At 35.6% G+C, this 20,299-nt stretch overlaps 1 protein-coding gene and 1 pseudogene across 1 annotated transcript; both read right to left on the reverse strand.

Annotated features, from left to right (window-relative positions):
• Positions 1–1,867: 1,867 nt before the first annotated feature.
• Positions 1,868–2,872, reverse strand: LOC117715819 (taste receptor type 2 member 110-like). Its single transcript, XM_034512663.1, has one exon. It carries the CDS (start codon positions 2,870–2,872, stop codon positions 1,868–1,870), a length of 1,005 nt encoding a protein of 334 aa, XP_034368554.1.
• A 13,839-nt stretch (positions 2,873–16,711) lies between these two features.
• On the reverse strand, positions 16,712–17,665 carry LOC117715780 (taste receptor type 2 member 116-like; annotated as a pseudogene).
• Between the last annotated feature and the right edge of the window lie 2,634 nt (positions 17,666–20,299).

Below are 20,299 nucleotides of genomic sequence, written 5' to 3' on the forward strand. Positions count from 1 at the left end.
AATATAACAGTACACAGTTATATATTCTAAAGGCATAATGAATTTAGTTAGTTATTATTTCAAATATTAGTATGTAATTTTTGTCTATGCAGAAAAGCCATAACACAAATATATTAAACTGTACTTTTCAGATAATATTTTAATAAAAGTATTTTATTACATTTTTGTGTAAAATTTATATATAATGAGAATTTCAACTGACTTTTTCCCTATGACAGACTAATATTGGATGTGACAGACTCCAAATGTATGATTATTTTCAATATTATTCGAATAAAATCTGTTTAGTTGATTTGCTTTGGTTTTGAGATTGTATTTTAATTACATAATTTCTGCATTTCCTTTTATCTATCCAAGACCTTGCAAATACCCTTCTCCATTCTCTTCAAATTTGTTTCCTCTTTTTTCATTGGTTTTTATTGAATGCATTCATATATTTGTGTGTCTATATGTGTGTGTGTGTGTGTGTGTATGTGTGTGTGTGAGTGTGTGTGTATGTCCATGTATATATTTGTGTTTATATAATATACATATATAAATATATATCCAGATAGTATACTTATATGTGTATAAATCCATGTAATGTGTGGGTGTGTGTATATATATGCATACATATGGCCCTATAATAATACATGGTTGTGTATTTTCAGAAATGACCATTTGGCATTGAAATTCCAATTGTTGTGCTTTTCCCTGGGGAGGACGTTCTCTCTTGCACCTGGCTTTATTCAGGGCTGTAGATCATTCTGTACCTTGATGCTTTCCTGGTCCATTTTGACATGTTTGTTGGTGTCCCCCTTATTCATCTGACATTTGGATGGTCAGGCTGTTGAGTCTGTAAGTATATAGCTTCTGGTGTTACTAAAAAAATAAATAAATAACCTAAAAGCAATGTCCTTGATCTCTTGACAATTACAATCTTTCTGTCCTGCTTCTATAGTCTTCTCTGGGTCTTAGGTGTTGGACTGCTTTATAGATGTACTCATTTGGAATGGACTTCAAAACTTTGCATTTTGTTTGGTGGTGGTTGTCTGCTGTCATCCCCATCTGTTTTGAAGATTTGTTTTCTTGATGATTGATGAAGGTCACATTTATTTGTGAGAATATCAACAAATGTTCGTATACTTTTGTCAGGGATTATGCTGATTTAGTAAATCAGTTGTAGGTTCTCCTCCATAATCATGATTGGACTCAGCTGGTGAGTAGTTAGCTAAGTTTATGGTACTAGGCATGACATTCTTTCTGTTGAAAGGCTCTTAAGTCCAATTGCAGAAAAATTGGTTAGGACCAAGATACATGTGTCACTACTAGACACAAAGGACTATTGTGTAATGACAATCTCTGAACATTGATGAGGTTCACTGGTGTCATAGTGGGATAGGACTATTAGTTATCTCTGTCTTTTGGACCATGCACAGTGCCTTCTGATAACATAAATACTAGTCCTCAGGAAGAAACTGTCAGGTCAGTTCCAACTCTGAAGTTACTATTCCTGTCATACATGGTATACTTAGAAATGGGGACTTAATTTCATCACTAGTAATTGACCAGTGTCAACACCAATAGGCTGAATGTTTCAGGAGTCTCTTAAAGAACCCTAAATTAGATGCACTACAGGTTTTGTCAGCATAGAATGACTCTATTCTTACTGTCATTTTACCTATCTAAACCCTCTTAGTCCTATATTTATCTCCTTTTTCATTTACTAAACTACTCTCCTCTTCCCATTTACAAGTGAGATCACATATATACTGCTAGTCTCTTTATCTTCCTCCTACCCTCCTATGTATTACCCCTCCCAGCTTGGAATCCCCATTTTCCTTATCCCACATAAGATCTCAAGATTTTTCCCAGTGAACTTTGAAATTTATGAGGGAACCATGGTGTCCATATCTTTGGCCCAGCACCTCAGACAAGACAGCACAGAAAGGGAGGCTTGTCTCAACTTACTGTTTCCCAGAATCAGCACAAATGAGTGGCTTATAGGAAAAACTATTCCAGAAATGTGGTCAAATAAAAGTATTAATTTCCCCCCCATCACCCCAAGGCTCAACATTCCTATGACAATGAAAAGTAAGTATATTGCATACAACAGTAGGAAGGAGAACCCAGTTTGCAAGGCTTTCATGTGGGCCATGGTGCTTGCATCTCTAGGTCGTTTGGCATTGACCTGCATCTTCTTGTGATGCTTCCACAGTGAGAAGATGAGCATGAGAAAAGCTACCAAGGACACTGAGAAGGGTATGAGCATAAACATGGAGTTAATGGGTAAGAAAACATGGGATGAGTTGATAATAAAGAAAACTTTGGATGAGTTGGTGAATAAAAAAACTCTGGGAAACTGTGTTAAATCCCACAAACTATAAGACATATTTCCTTCATAAACCTCAATTGATAACTGATCATAGATCCCTAAAGATAAAATGTTTAAAGCCAAGAAAAACAGTGACACTAGTATTATCATTAAAACCACTTTTTTAAGTCTCCACTTTAAGTAGAGAAAAAAAGAGTTAGAAAAATTGGCTATCTTGAGAAAATAAAAGACACCAAGGCATGTAGCAAGCCAGATGCTGAAATGGTTGTTCACTACCCAGATAATGCCCACTGATTTAAGTATTTCTGACCGTGTAAACAAATGTGGGCACAGTATGAATAACAATATACAAATGAAAATAAACCATACAAAAATGAGTCTAGTAAGGGCCAACGCGGTAAGAATCTGATCCACTGTAGAGATCCTTCTTCTCTTGGCCCAGTCCATGATATTTATTAGTGCTATGAATCCATTTCCTAAGGTTCCCATTACTACTTCCACAAATGATATGATTGTAAAAGTAAAAATATCATAGTTCTTTATTGCCTGTGAGAACATGCTTCAATTTATGTTTCTGCTGCTTTTAAAAAGCTCCACATATTGGTTGTTAAAAATTCCAAATAATCCTGCTTTAAAATCCCATTTACACATTACTGACGAGGAAACAGATACATTTCCCAGGCATTGTTTTATAAATTCTTTATGAATATCTTGGCTTTTTTCTTCCCAAAAGAGATCAACTCTGCTTCATCCAGACACAGTCTCCTATATCCAGTTTTCTGATTTGAATAAGATGCTGCATTCTCATGTGAAAATCTACAAAAAAAGATAGTTTTTGCATAGTTTTTAATTTTTATCTATCTACACATTTTAGTCACACAACATGCTATCTGAGCAATATTAAAATATTAGGAATGTAGTACTTCCTTAGGTAATAATTTATAAATATTTTACTAAAGTAAATTAATAAAACTGCTTATTATGCAAACACACACACACACACGGACACTTTAATCTTTGTAGACATTGGTCAAAAATCTTCCTCATATTACCAAAATTTTCTAAAAATCTCTTTGAAAATCACTGTCGCTAGGTTCATGTCACAAAAATTAAACTAGTCATTTTAATTTATAAATCTTATTATGGGCAATCACATGCATAAGACACACATGCACAAACATCATTTTATGGGAAATAGTCACTTTTCTATTTTCATTCCAATAAATATTCTCACTGATTCAATTACCATTTATCTAGCTCTGTCTTGCAATTTTTCTACATGAAAGGCTGTACCTCTAGCAACCTTTTTAATTTTATCTTGTGAGAAAGTCTCACTGAATTGCTTACTGTTGCCTTAATGACTCGGTATTCCAGACAACTCTTGAATTTGTGATTCTCCCAATTTATCCTTATAGCGATGTAGAATTATAAACCTGTTTCTCCGAGGCACAGATTCTCTTATAACGTTTTGACAATGTTCTAAACAGAATTCCAAGTTAGCACCACAGAGTATTAAGTGTAAATATTCAGCAACCTTTCAAAATATTGCTCCATGTGCAGGAATGTAGTGTTTTCCATAGTCCCTGGAGCTGTGTGTAAGATAAATCAGTTCTTCTGCACAGGAAGAATCCTCCTCACTCTTACCTCTTCCTGTCCACAGGCTGATGCCTTTATTAGCATCAAAGACCTGAAGCTTTCTGTCTACCTTTCCTTGCCTACCACTAACATCTTCTCTGTTACCATCATTTTGAACACCATGATGAAGTATGATACATAACGTGAGTAAAACGGAAAGTAAAATGCATGGTTATAGCCATCCTATTTAAGGAATAATTAAACTAATAAAGATAATATATTACATGCTACCATAGAACAGAAAAGCAAGTATCTTAATTGTCATATAAGGCAGGGAAACTTGCAGAATTTTACTATGAAAGACTGACCTTGCATTCCTTATAGGCCCCTGAAAAACATACTATGTAAAGACTGTAAGTCCTATATAATTTAAAATTTGACAAGTACAATACAATCAGGAGACAGATATATTGAGAATGAAATCAGGCCAGAACACAAAGTTTAAGTCAAAGATAAACTTGGAAACAAACATAACACCAACCCAGAGATAGAATGGTCATTGTTATTTTTTTTTTCAGTATAGTATAACATCTGAATTAATTTACCTATCAGGAAGAAAATTTTGGTTCAGACTTCCTGAAGTTTCAACTTTTATCTCTTGGCTCCATTGTTTTGTGGTCTGTGGTATGGCAGAATAACAAAATGCTAGTGGAGCAAAACTGTTTTTGCCATGAAGCAAACAAGTGTAGAGTAACAGGAAACACCTGTGCACCTAATATCCCCTTTCAGGGCATGCCTCTTGTTATGTAATTTCCTTCTCTTAAGCTCCTCCTACTTCTTATAGGTTCAACATCTTTTTATAAGATATTAGATTTGTGACCTGGGCTATAACTCATGGTCTTCCATGGGCATGTAACATAAATATGTAATGGTTCTTCTGTTTTATCTCCTCCAAGTAATAAAAATATGTTTTGAAAGGAATAATGAAAATGCAAGCATAGGGGCCAACTGTGTAGAGTGGCAGATGATAGCAGAACTTCCTGAATTTTTAGAAAACGGGCTGAACTAAGTATAGTCTTGGTACACTCTGTTCTGAGAAACTTGTCATGAGGCCCTACAACTATATTTAATTTCACTCTATATGAAAACATCTTAGATGTCCACTTGAAATGCCACTCCTGGGTAAGGACAGTCTTTTTCCTACAAAAAAAATGACCCATAGAGTGATTTCTATTATTTACAAAAGTGTAAAAAAGCAAGACAGCATTTGAGGTCATTATTTAGAACCAGCATTTTATTAGGAAGCTGAAGTCAACAATTAATTTCAAGTTAGTTATATCATTCTTGACTAATTTTATATACTGACTGTAGCAAACAATTAATTTGGTGAATCATACATAATTATCTGTATGCCTGTATACATTGTTGTTTGTTTCTAAAATTAAAATCCTCTCTCTATTGATGTATTATAACATATAACCTATATTGTAACATATAACCTATATATATATATATGTATATATATATATATCATATATATAACATATATATAACATATATAACATATAACCTATATATGTACATATAACCTATATTGTAACATATAACATATATAAAATCTATATGATTGAAGAGAAAAAAATTATGTTTTCTTTTGTATGGATTTTTAGTAGTGTTGCTTTTAATTTTAACTTGTACTGTTGAAGATAAAAATAGAATGTAATACAGTACAAATAAATTCATAAATATACATATATCTAAGTACCAGAACCATAATGAGACAAGTGAGGGTAATCACCTCAATGCTTTGTGCATCAGATCTTCAGAACTAAAAATATATTAATTAATAGAACCTAGGAGGCTATATTATGATTAGGGAGAACAGGAAAAAAAAAAGAAGAGTTGGCTCAGGACACTTAGTGATCAACCCTAAAACACTTGAGATGGTAATGTCCTGCAAAGCTGGTAAGTTTCATTCATTGCTGCCTATGTGTCAATATTCTTCTGATAAACACATTAAAATTATATCACAAGAATTCCTAGTTTTATTAACCTGAAGTATCTAAATATACATGATATCTTCACAGATAACAGGACTCAGAGGACAAGATTTATAATCATATTCTATAGGACTAGCAAGCATGAGGTCTTGCATAAAACATAAGATAAACAAAGTTAGTTAACCACAAATTAAAAAATTAAAAACCATAAATACCTTCAAACATTTAGAGAAAGAATAGATAAATCACTTAGAGAAAGGCACAAAGTCTTCCTTTAAGATCAAGGGTTCCCAATGAAGAAGTTAGAGGACTGAAGGAACTGAAAGGGTTGGTGGCCCCAAGAGGAGAGCAACAGTGCCAACCAACCAGAGCACCACAGGGTCTAAATCACCAGCCTGGGAGCACAAAGGGAGGCACCCATGACTTCAGCTGTATACTTAGGGGAGGATGGCCTTGTCAGGCATGGGTGGGAGAGGAGATCCCTGGTCCCATAAAGGATGAACACTGAGCAGGGAGGAATTCAAGAGTTGTGGGTAGGTGGGACACACCCTTGTGGAGGCAGGAGGGGATTCAGGATAAGGGGTTTCTGGGTGGTGGGGGGAATGGGGTGAGGGGATAAAATCTGAAATGTATTTTAAAGAAATATATATATATATATTCATTCTCCAGTTGAACATGAAATAATTCCAAATTTTCCAAATGAGTTTACATGAAATTAAGTAGTTTCTGCATGCCAAGAAAAACAATGTTCAGAGTACATAGATCTTATTCAGAAGAGGGAAAAATATCTGCAACTATGTATCAAAAAGAAGATTAACCAAACACATTAAGAAATATAAAATGAATTTAGTTGCCCCAATCAAGTAATCCAATGGAAAAGACAAATAGGCTAAATACAGGTGATGAGTAAATACTTAAATAAATATTCAGCATCCTCAGAATCAGTGAAATGCAAATTAAAGCTGCTTTGCATCTCGCCCATTAGTATTTCAATCTTCATGCAAATAAATGAGAATAGGTGCTATTGAAAACTGAAAATCAGGAGGAGTTTATACTTTCTGTCAGTGGGGTGTAACTGGGAACCACAGAGAGAATGTTCCTTCAGAACACTGTAAACATACAACCTTTGTCAAACCACCATTCCATATAAAACTAAATGCACAAGCAACAAATATTGTTGCCTCTTCACGTTTATTAAAACACTAGCTAGTCCCCATGTGTACGAATGAATAAAAATGTGACAATATACACACTTTTAAGCAGTCAAAAAATAATAGAATTGTCATACTTTCAGGAAAGTGTGTGCAACTGGAGATTATGCTGAGCAAAATAAGACAGATCCAGGAAAGCACATACCATGTATTTTCTCTCTAGTACAGATTTGTCTGCATTTAAGTTTATACGTGAGTTAAATAAGAGAATGTAATTGGATATATGATGTGAAAACAGAAGAGCAGTTTAGGAGAGGATGGAGTCTTGCAAAAGGGCTTCAAGGGGAGGAAGGACAAGTGTAAAAGAGAGGGATGAAGAAGACTATGGTGTTGTTATTGTGAATATGTTAATTCACAATTTAACAATTTGACTAATATGTTATTGTGGATACACAGTAACGTAGATTTGCTAAAATGCCCTAATGAAGCCATTATTTGTGTGCCAATTAGACAATGCCTTTTAGTTATAGCAGAATTGATGCACATACAAGCTCACAGAGGCTATGCACAACTACTGGCCATATGGGGTCCCAGTACTTAGAAGGAGATATAGACATGGAAAAACAATGCCAGCTAAGAAGCTATATGCAATTCATATCCATTGGTAAAGAGACGATAAGTTTTCTTCAATTGAGTGTCATATCAACCACATTGCAAACAGGCACCATGGCCATGAATTGGCCAACACCAGATGAGCTCTGTGAGTCTCTTGTGGAGATTTTTTTTTTTTTTGTCTTACTGATCAAACAGATAGGTCCTTTCTAGCAGGGATTTATTTGTCAAAGAACTAAGAAATAGGACTATGGCAGCATCTCTTTTCCTAAACCAGAAAAAAATGAATGGCTTGAAAATGAAATGGTACCAGTAGCCTATTTAATGGTAATGGTACCAGTGGTCTATTTAAATTGACATTCTATCAGAGCTTCAATTTGTTATGAAGAAACACAAAGTAGATCACAGAGAGAAAAGAAAGAGACTTTGGATTTCAAAGCCTTCTTGTGGACAGTGGTGATGACTTCTAGGGACACTGAGCCATGCAGGCTCAACTTCCTGAGATGTTTGCTCACACAGTAAGTAAATAAAATGGAGCATGGAGGTAAGAACATAAAGAGTTTCATAAGGAAATCGTCATATTTGACAAGTTGAAAATGTGCCTCAGTTTGGTCTTCCATGATACATTTCCTACGTGTTTATTTACCTGAATTGGTTCTTGTGAGATTTATTGTCTAAAAATGTTACCACAACAACTTTAGGAAAGAAAAACACTGAATTCCCATCAGAAACAAAGGGATGTTATTTGTGTTTTTAGTTCAGGAGGAATATATGAGATTAGATAATTTGGTTATCTTAAAAAGATAAAATTTGCTGAGACTTGAAGCAATGCAGATGTATGGGGAGTCCTGCCATCACAGGCAGTACAAACATCTATCTTCACTTGTCAATTTTATCAACACGTATAGAAAATATGGACTAGATGACCACCTGTGTCTTCCATTTTATGAAGAAACCAATTGAGAGCCAGCCTAATTAGTGTGAATTTCATTATCCAGCAAAATATAGATACTGGGGTTTTTTTCTGACAAATTCAGAATTGTTTACAATACTTTGAGACATTAACAAAAATTAGAAATGCAAATTTTATCACTAACCAGGTGAAATGTCATCTAGGGATATAAAATTTCCTTCATATTCTCCCTAATTTATAGTTACTGATTTTCAAACTTAAGCTGAATTCTAATTTGCTAGTATGCAAATAAAGACAAACTTTCTTTACTGTTTTGCAAGATTTTGTCTTGTCTAGTCTCTATGTAAATTGAATTCACCAAGTACAGATGACACTGGGAAAAATTTTAAATCCATTGTGTGGGGAATTCAGGGAAAGCCTAAAGTGGTAGATGAGCCTCAGTCTTCAGAAGATGCCATAAGTGTCCCTCAAAATCTACAGTTTATTTTTTATAAATAAAGTGACTTCATGAAGAAAAATTAAGAATGGACTAATAGGTTGTTTTCTTATTATTTATTTGTTTGCTTTGGATCTCCCAGAAAAAAATTATTTCTGTATAATTATCTGAAGATATATTGGGTTGTAGTTATATTATTTATAAGCAGTAAACACAAAATAGACACACAAGGACCAACAACAATAACAAATACACCAGTAGCAATATCAAATGCATATACATATTTCATCTGGTTTCTGAAAAACAATAATAGGGTTCGATCAGATATGAGTTATTTTCTGAATCTGGAAGTAAAAACAAATCTTACTTTATTTTATATTTTATTTATTTACATTTCAGATGCTATCCACTTTCCCCATTTCCCCCACCCCCTATTAATCCCCTATTCCATACTTCCTCCTTTTTTTTTTTTTTTTGCTTGTATTCTGTTTAAATTACATTCATGTATTAAGGTTAGTTCTAAGTTGAGGAACTAGCAATACAATAGATGCAAATAGTCAAGGAACAAGCAAGACAATAAACCCAGTTAGTCAAAGTACAGGCAGGAGCATAAATAGAGTCCTATGACCACTCCTTTGATCATTATTTTTAAGGGCTTATCAGGATGACCAAAATATCTGAGCCTACTTCCCTGTCCTAGCCCAAAGTCATTTTCATGCCTGAAGCCTTCTTCTCTGTTCTAGCCTAGTATTCAGATTTCTTCCTGAAGTTACTTCTTTGTTCTAGCCTAATGTCAGATTCCTGCCAGCAGTCCATTTTCTTGTCCTCAGCCTATGTCAGATATCTTCCAAGTAGCCCATTTCTTTGTCCTTGGCCAATGTCAGATTTCTGCCAGGCAGCCCCCAAAGCTCTCCACATCTCCCCCTTTTTTATTGCATTAACCAGACTAAACATGTCTTAGGTTGTTCTGACAAAATGCCATCCTTACCCGTCGTGGAATATGCATTATCAAAAGCAGTGCACTTATGTCTTAGGTTGTTAAGGCTCTGTGTACAATCTTACCCATCCTTTTTTGCCAGCTGATTAAATTAATAGCTCTGTCTGGGGGTCCATTTTCAGTTTCAAGTTAGGTACTTTGGCTGCCAACATGCTGATATAGAGACAAACTTTAACACAATGGGCAGGAATAAAAGTATTCCCATGACAAAAGGAACTAGCCTGATATATATATATATATATATATATATATATATATATATATATATATGACATTCCTGAGGTTTGACTAAAATGAAAATAGTGACCTCAAGCAATGGATAATTTTATCAGCATTATCTGCAGCATCAAAGCTCAACAGAGCAGTTTTCTTTAAATTCATAATCTCACTATGCAAAGTTAAGACATCCTGAGAGGTGTTAGAATTATGTGAAATACCTTACAGGTGTCCTTAAACTTTCTTCTAATTGTAATGACTATCACTGTAAATTTTAGAAGTAACACAACTCTAATGGTATTTGTCCTGACACTCTAGATGGCTCCTCTTTTTTTATTGGATACTATATTTACATTTCAGATTTTATGCCCTTATCCCATTCCTCCACCACCCAGAAACCTCCTATCCCATTCCCTTTCCTCATGATTCTACGAGGATGTGCCCCAACAACCCCCCACTCCCAACTACCCACCCTCAAATTTTCCCCCACTGGGTGTTCAGCCTTCATGAGACCAAGTATATCCTCATCCACCTATGCCCGACATGGCCATACTCCACTACATATACAGACAGAATCATGGGTCCCTCCCTACATACTCCCAGGCTGGTGATTTAGACCCTGGGGAGCTCCGGTTGGTTGGTGTTATTGCTCTTGTCATGGGGCCACAAACCCTTTTAGTTCCTTCAGTCTTCTTTCTACCTTCTCCATTATGACACCATTGATTGGATCAGTGGTTAGTTGTGAGCATCTGCCTCTGGCAGACTTCTAAGGAGAAAGCTATATCATGCTCTTGTCAGCATGCACTTCCTGACATCTACATCAGTATCTACCTTTGGTGACTGCACAAGGGATGGATACCCAAGTGAAATGGTCTCCAAAAAGACCCTCCTTTAGTTTCTGTCCCACACTTTGTCTCCATATTTGCTCCCTTTCTTCTTCATGAGCTTCATGTGTTCTGTGAGTTGAATCTTGGCTATTTTAAGCTTTTGGGCTAATATCTTCTTATCAGTGAGTAGATACCATATGTCTTCTTTTGTGATTGTGTTACCTCACTCAGGATAATATTTTCTAGTTCCATCCATTTTACTAAGAATTTCTCAAATTCATTATTTTTAATAGCTGAGTAATACTCCATTGTGTAAATGTACCACATTTTTTTGTATCCAATCCTCTGTTGAAGGACATCTGGGTTCTTTCCAGCTTCTGGCTATTATGAATAAGGCTGCTCTCAACATAGTAAAGCACATGTCCTTGTTATATGTTGGAGCATCTTCTGGGTATATGCTCAGGAGTGGTATAGCTGGGTCCTCAGGTAATGCTATGTGCAATTTTCTGAGGAACCGACAGACTGATTTCCAGAGTGGTTGTACCACCTTGCAATCCCACCAACAATGGAGGAATGTTCCTCTTTCTCTGCATCCTCACCAGCATCTACTATCACCTGAGTTTTTGATCTTAGCCATTCTGACAGGTGTGAGGTGGTATTTCAGGGTTGTTTTGATTTGCATTTCCCTGATGACTAAGGATTTTAAGCATTTCTTAAGGTGCTTCTTGGCCATTCGAGTTTCCACACTTGAGAATTCTTTGTTTAGCTCTGCACCCCACTTTTAATAGGGTTATTTGGTTGTCTGGAGTATAATTTCTCAAGTTCTTTGTATATATTGGATATTAGCCCTCTGTCAGATCTAGGATTGGTAATGATCTTTTCCCAATCTGTTGGTTGCTGTTTTGTCTTATTGACAGTGAGTGTCCTTTGCCTTACAGAGGCTTTGCAATTGTATGAGGTCCCACTTGTCAATTCTTGATCTTAGAGCATAGGCCATTGGTGTTCTGTTGAGGAACTTTTCCCCTGTGCCTAGGTATTCTAGGGTCTTCCCCACCTTCTCTTCTATTAGTTTCAGTGTATCTGGTTTTATGTGAAGGTCCTTGATCCACTTGGGCTTGAGCTTTGTACAAGGGGATAAGAATGGATTGATTTGCATTCTTCTACATGATGACCTCCAGTTGAGCCAGCACCATTTGTTGAAAATGCTGTCCTTTTTCAACTGGATAGTTTTAGCTCCTTTGTCAAAGATCAAGTGACCATAGGTGTGTGGATTCATTTCTGGATCTTCAATTCTATTTCATTGATCTTCTTTCCTGTCTCTGTACTAATACCATGCAGTTTACATCACTACTGCTCTGTAGTACAGTTTGAGGTCAGGGATGGTGATTCCCCCAGAGGTTATTTTATTGTTAAGAATGGTTCTTGGTCTCCTAGTTTTTTTTTTTTTTTATTCCAAATGAATTTGCAAATTGCTCTTTCTATCTCAATGAAGAATTGATTTGAAATTTTGATGGGGATTGCATTGAACCTGTAGATTGCTTTTGGCAAGATGCCCATTTTTACTAAATTAATCTTGCCAATCCAGGAGCATGGGAGATCTTTCCATCTTCTGAGATCTTCAAATTCTTTTTTCAGATACTTGAATTTCTTGTCATACAGATCTTTCACTTGCTTGGTTAGATTCAGTCCAAGATATTTTATATTATTTGTGACTATTGTGAAGGGAGTCATTTCCATAAATCCTTTCTCAGGCTGTTTATCCTTTGAGTAGAGGAAGGCTACTGATTTGTTTGAGTTAATTTTATTTCCAGCCACTATGCTGAAGTTGTTTATCAGGTTTAGGAGTTTAGGAGTGGAAGTTCTAGGGTCATTTAAATATACTATCATATCATCAGCAAATAGTGAAATTTTGACTTTTTCCTTTCCTATTTGTATCCCTTTGACTTCCTTTTGTCTTCTAATTGCTCTGGCTAGGACTTCCAGTACTATATTGAATAGGTAGGTGAGGCAGCCTTGTATAGTCCCAGATCTCAGAAGGATTGCTTCAAGTTTCTCTCCATTTAGTTTGATGTTGGCTACTGGCTTGCTGTATATTGCTTTTACTATGTTTATGTATGGGACTTGTATTCCTGATCTTCCCAAGACTTTTAACATTAAGGGATGTTGAATTTTGTCAAATCATTTCTCAGTATCTAGTAAAAGGATCATGTAGTTTTTTTCTTTGAGTTTGTTTATGTAGTGGATTACATTGTTGGGTTTCTGAATATTAAACCATTCCTGCATTCCTGGGATAAAGCCTACTTGATCATGATCAATGATTGTTGTGATTTTGGATTTGGTTTGCAAGAATTTTATTAAGTATTTTTGCTTCAATATTCATAAGCGAGATTGGTCTGAAGTTCTCTTTCTTTGTTGGGTCTTTGTGAGGTTTAGGTATGAGTGTAATTGTAGCTTCATAGAATGAATTGGGTATTGTTCCTTCTGTTTTTATTCTGTGGAATAGTTTGTGGAGAATTGGCATTGGGTCTTCCTTGAAGGTCTGATAGAATTCTGCACTAAAACCATCTGGTCATGGACATTACTGGTGGGGAGACTTTTAATGACTGCTTCCATTTCTTTAGGGCTTATGGGACTATTTACATGGTTTATCTGCTCCTGATTTAATTTTGGTACCAGGTATCTGTCTAGAAAATTGTCCATTTCATCCAGATTTTTTCATTTTGTTCAGTATAGGCCTTTGTATTAGGATCTGGTTTTTTTTAATTATTTTTATTTTCTCAGTTTCTGTTGTTATGTCTCCCTTTTCAGCTCTGATTTTATTAATTTAAATACTGTCTCTGTGCCCTTTGGTTAGTCTGGCTAAGGGTTTATCTATCTTGCTGATTTTCTCAAAGAACCAGCTCCTGGTTTTGTTGACATTTTGTATAGTTCTTTCTGTTTCTACTTGGTTGATTTCTGTGTGGAGTTTGATTATTTCCTGCCGTCTACTCCTTTTCGGTGTATTTGCTTCTAATGCTTTCAGGTGTGCTGTCAGGTTGTTAGTGTATGCTCTCTCCAGTTTCTTTTTGTAGGCTCTTAGAGCTATGAGTTTTCCTTTTAGGACTGCTTTTCATGGAGTGCCACAAGTTTTGGTATAATGTGTCCTCATTTTCATTAAATTCTAAAAAAAGTCTTTAATTTCTTTGGAAACTATGGAAAAGTATATGGGCTTTCCATTGTTTTTGTCATTGTTAAAGATAAGCCTTAGTCCATGGTGGTCTGATAGGGTGCAAGAGATGATTTCAATTGTTTTGTATTTGTTGAGGCCTATTTTGTGACCAATTATATGATCTATTTTGGAGAAGGTACCATGAGGTGCTGAGAAAAAAATGTATATTCTTTTGTTTTAGGATGAAACGTTCTGTAGATATCAGTTAAGTCCATTTGGTTCATAACTTCTGTTAGTTTCATTGTGTCTCTGTTTAGTTTCTGTTTCCATGATCTGTCCATTGCTGAGAGTGGGGTGTTGAAATCCCCCACTATTATTGTGTGAGGTGCAATGTATGCATTGAGCTTTAGTAAAGTTTCTTTTATGTATGTGGATGCCCTTGCATTTGGGGCATAGATGTTCAGAATTGAGAGTTCCTCTTGGTACATTTTTTCTTTGATGAGTATGAAGTATCCTTCCTTATCTTTTTTGATTACTTTTGGTTGAAAATCGATTTTATTTGATATTAGAATCGCTACTCCAGCTTGTTTCTTGGGACCATTTGCTTGGAAGATTGTTTTCATCCTTTTACTCTGAGGTAGTGTCTGTCTTTTATACAGAGGTGTGTTTCCTGTATGCAGCAAAATTCTAGGTCCTGTTTTTGTAACCAGTCTGGTAGTCTATGTCTTTTTATTGTAGAATTGAGTCCATTGATATTAAGGGATATTAAGGAAAATGATTGTTGCTTTCTGTTATTTTTGTTATTAGAGGTGGAATTATGTTTGTGTAGCTACCTTCTTTTACGGTTGTTGGAAGATTACTTTCTTGCTTTTTCTAGTTTATATCTCCTAAATCTTAAACCCTGAACCTCCTTCTGATAAGTTGAGTAGGATATGGAGCATCAACCCATTGATCCAAACACCTATATAAATCCTCTTATATACACAACACATTATGTATAACATGACATTTTTGTCACATTAGTAACTAAATTAGTAACTTTTTTTTTTGCTAAATGAATAACAAAAGTAACTGTCTTAGCTTCTCATCTCAAAGCTATTGCAGAAGTAGTAGGGGTAGCAATTAATGTAATTAAAGCTGTTAAACCAGCAATAATCAAGCTCACTACCCTCTTGCTTTTGCTTATAGCCTAACTCACTTCTTCCAGCACTTTCAAACTTTTTTCAGAAAATCAAAATGTTCTAATACTCAGGACAGTAAGGCAAAAGCTTTTAAGCAATACATACAGTTCTTTCACAATTAAATATGGTGACGGTTACGTTTCCTCATTCTCTTCTCCATTTTGCTTTGGAGTTCTTTTAGACAGGAACAGTTGTGGGTCAGAATTTTTGACTATTTGATGGCAACCCAATCTCTCTGCTTCATGTTCTTACAGGAGGTGGACTCTACAAGTTCCCTCTCCCCATTGCAAGGCATTTTATCTAAGGTCCTTCCATTTGAGTCCTGAAATTCTCTCACCTCCCAGGTCTCTGGTACATCTAGAGGGTCTCCATATCTCCCACCTTACCAGTTTGCATATTTCCACTCATTCTGCTGTCCAAGTCTTGACTGCCTGAAGAATAAATTCACTTGTTTAACCTCCCTGTTGTGTCATTCACAGCATGGAGCCATATGAAAAAATTCACATTTATTTCCTATTAGTCAGTTACAACTTACTCTAAATTTTTGTTCCTATGACAAACTGGTTATTATCCAACAAAAATGCAGATACATGATGTCAAAATGTTTTTGAAAAATTTTGGTTGAATCTTACATTCTATATTAATATGAATTTCCTATATTATTTTTCATAATCCATATGTTCCATGTCATTTCCCATATAATTTTTAAGCTTTAACATATGAAAATATTTTTAAGTATACCTCCTAGTATGCTCTCTACTGTAGTGACAAACATTATGACCAAAAAAGCAAGTTTGGGGGTAAAGTGACTATTTTAACACATAACTCAGTCAACCTTGAAGGGAAAGTCAGGGTAGGAAATCAAGACAACAATCTGGAGACAGAAACTTATGAAAAGGCCATGAAAAACTGTTGCTTGTTGGCTTCCTTTTCATAGATTGCTCAGACTGTGCCTTTAAATAATCCTGAACCACCACCTCAAAGGTGGCTTCAAAGAGTGAGTTGTGCCTACCCATGTCAATCATAAACAATAAAATATTGCACAGATATACTGACTGCCCACTTAGATGGAGGTGTTTTCTCAAGTGAAGTTTATTCATCCAAGATGATCCAATCTTGTTCTAGATGAAAAAATATTTAGCAAACAAGGTAAATGTACTGTAAGGAATATATGTAAATATTTATCCTGTATTTAGATTACTTATTCTGAGATGTTTAAAAAGAATAAATTGTTACAAAAGTAATGTTTGTTCTAACCATTTCTTGCATTCAAGAAATCTACTTTCACAAAAACTGGAAGATGCTTAGAGAGTACTTATATACCTAGTAATCCATTTTCTTCTATGATTTGCAAGATGATCCATATAAATGAACCCCAGGTCTGTACACTCTAGGGTTTCCTTCTTTGTACCTGCACCTCAACTGCAGGAGTACAGAGAGAGAGGCCTTTCTCAGTTTAGCATTGTCCAGAATCAAGAATGTACCAAGGGAAAAGCAATTCTTACAGCCTTTCTGATAAAAATCAGCAGCATTCTCTCTAGAGGCAGAGAATCTCAAACCTTAATAACTAGGGACAGAAAGAAAATGGAATACAGGAGAATGGAGGCAATCAGTGTCTGCAAGGCTCTGAAGTGGGCCTTGGTGCTGGCATCACTGCATCCTTGGGCACTGTTTTGTGTCTTCCTCTTATGTTTCCACAGGGAGAAGAATAGCCAGAGAAATGTGATCAGTGACACAGTAAATGGTATGAACACAAATGCGGTGTTGGCAAAGGGAAACAGCATAGAAAGCTGTGTGTTATTCAAGATCAAGCTGTTAGACATTGTTGCATTATATTCAGTGATTAAAATGTACACAGGTGTATTAATAACTATAATATTTAAGCACAAGAGAACCAAAGACATTATCAATGTCCCTGTCATTACTTTTTTAACTCTGACCTTAAAATAGTGTTGGAAAAATTTGCTATCTTAAAAAAGCAAATAATGTTGAGACTTGTAGCCAACCAGAGACTAATCTGTTTGAAAGTTGTTGCTACACTGAGTATTATCCTAACAATACTCTCTGTCATCCATTGTCCTAGGTAGAGCATATATAGCTACCAACTCACTGATACTAACCACAGCAGTGCAATTCTGGAGATGGCCAGAGCAGTGAGGATCGGATCTACTGGAGAGATCTTTCTTTGACCAAGTTCATGATGTTCACCACTGCTATGAGTCCATTGCCCAAGGTACCAATTATAAATTCTACACTCAGGATGACTATAAATGTAATGTGTAGGACACCATTCATCTTCATTTGAATGCTTCAATTTCTATTGTCATTAGTTAAGATTCATTAAATTGTGCTGCTAAAGTATGCTGTGAATTCAATAAACAAAGCTTCATATTATGTTCCCTTAAACAACTTATAGGTTTAATCCCAAAGAAGCCATTAGCCTTGCTAATGATTTCATTCTTTCCATCATAAAAGTCTTGTATTTCCTTAGAGAGAAGAACTAACCTTCATGTAGATGTGATTTGCATTACACACAGCAGCCTAGGGACATTGCAAATTTTGGTGAAGGAAAAGTGTTGATCTCTTGTGCTGAGAAGCAAATGAAGATATATTTATTTGCATTGTTTTGCTCATTTTTATATACATATGTTAATCTGTTAACATGAATATTAGGTAAATCCCATAAAAATGTTTATTCTTTATATAAGGCAGCAAAAACTGAATTTATACTTAATAATTCCTTAGTACCATGTCTTTAGAATTTTGAATCAGCTAGGTTCCAACCTATGGATAGCGAGCAAATCACTTATTACAAATTATTCACAACCCAGTAATCTCATGAAAATCATTGTTTTTCAAAATCTCTGTATTGAGAAAATATGTATTCATCAGTTGGCTTTATGCAAGCAAATGAACGTGGCAATATTCACACACTTATTATTTGAATACAAAATGCATACTGTCAACATTATTTTTTTCTGACATTCAGCATTTACGTAGTTCATTCATGACACTAACAGTTTTAAGGTGTTGTTGTGTAAAATATGCTAGTAATTATAAGTATTAGAAAATTGACTGCAAACATTGTAAATTTTACTACATTATCACTGCATATGTAGATTGTGTGTGAATATTATTTCAGTTTCAGGAAGTACTCACTAAGGGGAATGAGCCTATTATCACAGCAGGATTCCTTTGTCTTGCTTGTCTGACCCTGATCCCATAGGATACATTTATCTATAGGCATCATGGACCTATTGATATATCTACCTAACCTTTACTATGCCAACATCACTTTAGTCATCTTTACTATAGGCATGAACATACATGGCCTAACAAAATTTGAGATGAGTAACATTAGCTAGTCCTTCCTTCCCCTTTAATAAGTAATATGTATGTGAGGGCCAATAATACAATATGAAAAGTACTAAGCAGTAAAAGATGCATCATAGTTATTCTGCTGTATATGGTTGACCCCACTCTCAGATCCTGAACCAAGATTAATCTCTTTTTAAATAAGAAATACAGAGAAAGTTTGAGAGCTAGGTAATTAGCTATAGTCATCCCTTCAGCTATACTTAGGTAAATGATTATAAAGAAGCTATATGAGATTAATTTTTCTTCATTCAAGGGAAAGAAAGCTGGAGAGAGTCTAGCAGGGAAGCAACGGTCAGATCTACACACACACACACACACACACACACATACACACACACACACACACACAAAACCCTAAATATTAAATACACAAATATTCCAATCTATGTAAAGCCAAGAGGCTGGCCATAACTTTGCTACTTTCATGTACCAAAATGATACTTGGAAAAACAAACAAACAGAAATGTAAACAACCCTGATGGTCTGTAAAGTAGATGCTCTCAAGTCTGTATTGAGGACAGCCTGAGCACTGGAGGACTTCCCTGAGCCCATCACTGTTCTTTTGATTCTGAATTGAATACAGCCACATTTAGGTTTCACCTGAACAAAGGTCCTATAGGAAGATAGTTTTCTTTGCAGGTCACAGAGAAATTGAAAAATTCATTTCATCAGACAGACATGTTGTCAGTCACTTACAAATTAATGTTCTATATTGGAGGACAAAGAAAGTACTTACACTTCTTGTTCAGTTGTTCATTCACAAAAACTTAATACACACATATATATACATATGTGCATATGTATATGTGTGAATGTCTGTGAGTGTGTGTGTGTGTGTGTGTGTGTGTGTGTGTGTGTGTGTGCAGAGCCAGGCAGATATCTATGATTTTACAATCAACCAGAGAATCAACACAGTAAGTTTCAGGCCAACAAGGGCTAAACAGTGAGATTCCTGACTGTAATATCAAAGACTAAATAGATGAATGACATTGTTTCTAAAAATTTTCACATGCATTTAGATTATTTGAATTTTTAAAAATCCTAATTTTTTTCTAATTTCTTATATAACACATTTTGTCATAACTTTTATATCAAAATTGTGTTTCATTTTTATTTGTTATTTTATTTAATTGCATTTCAAATGTTATTCCCCCTTCCCAGTTTCCATTCTGCAAGCCCCTATACCATCTGTCCTCTCCCTTCTTCTATGAGGATGCTCCATACTCACCCACCCACTGCTACCTGACCACTCTAGCATTCTTCTATGTTGAGACATTGATCTTCTACAGGACCAAAGGCCTCCCCTCCCACTGGTGCCAGATAAGGCCATCCTCTGCTATATCTGCAGCTGGAGCCATGGGTCCCCCCCATGTGTATCCTTTGGTTGGTGGTTTAGTGCCTGGGAGCTCTAGGGGGTCTGGTTGTTTGATATTGTTCTTCCTGTGGGGTTTCAATCCCTTTCATCTCCTTCATTTCTTCCCCTAACTCTTCCCTTGGGGTCCCCACACTCAGTCAGATGGTTGGCTATGAGCCTGTGAACATCTGCATTTG

Source organism: Arvicanthis niloticus, chromosome 9 (genome assembly GCF_011762505.2).
Source record: "Arvicanthis niloticus isolate mArvNil1 chromosome 9, mArvNil1.pat.X, whole genome shotgun sequence".
Classification (NCBI taxonomy): Eukaryota; Metazoa; Chordata; class Mammalia; order Rodentia; family Muridae; genus Arvicanthis; species Arvicanthis niloticus.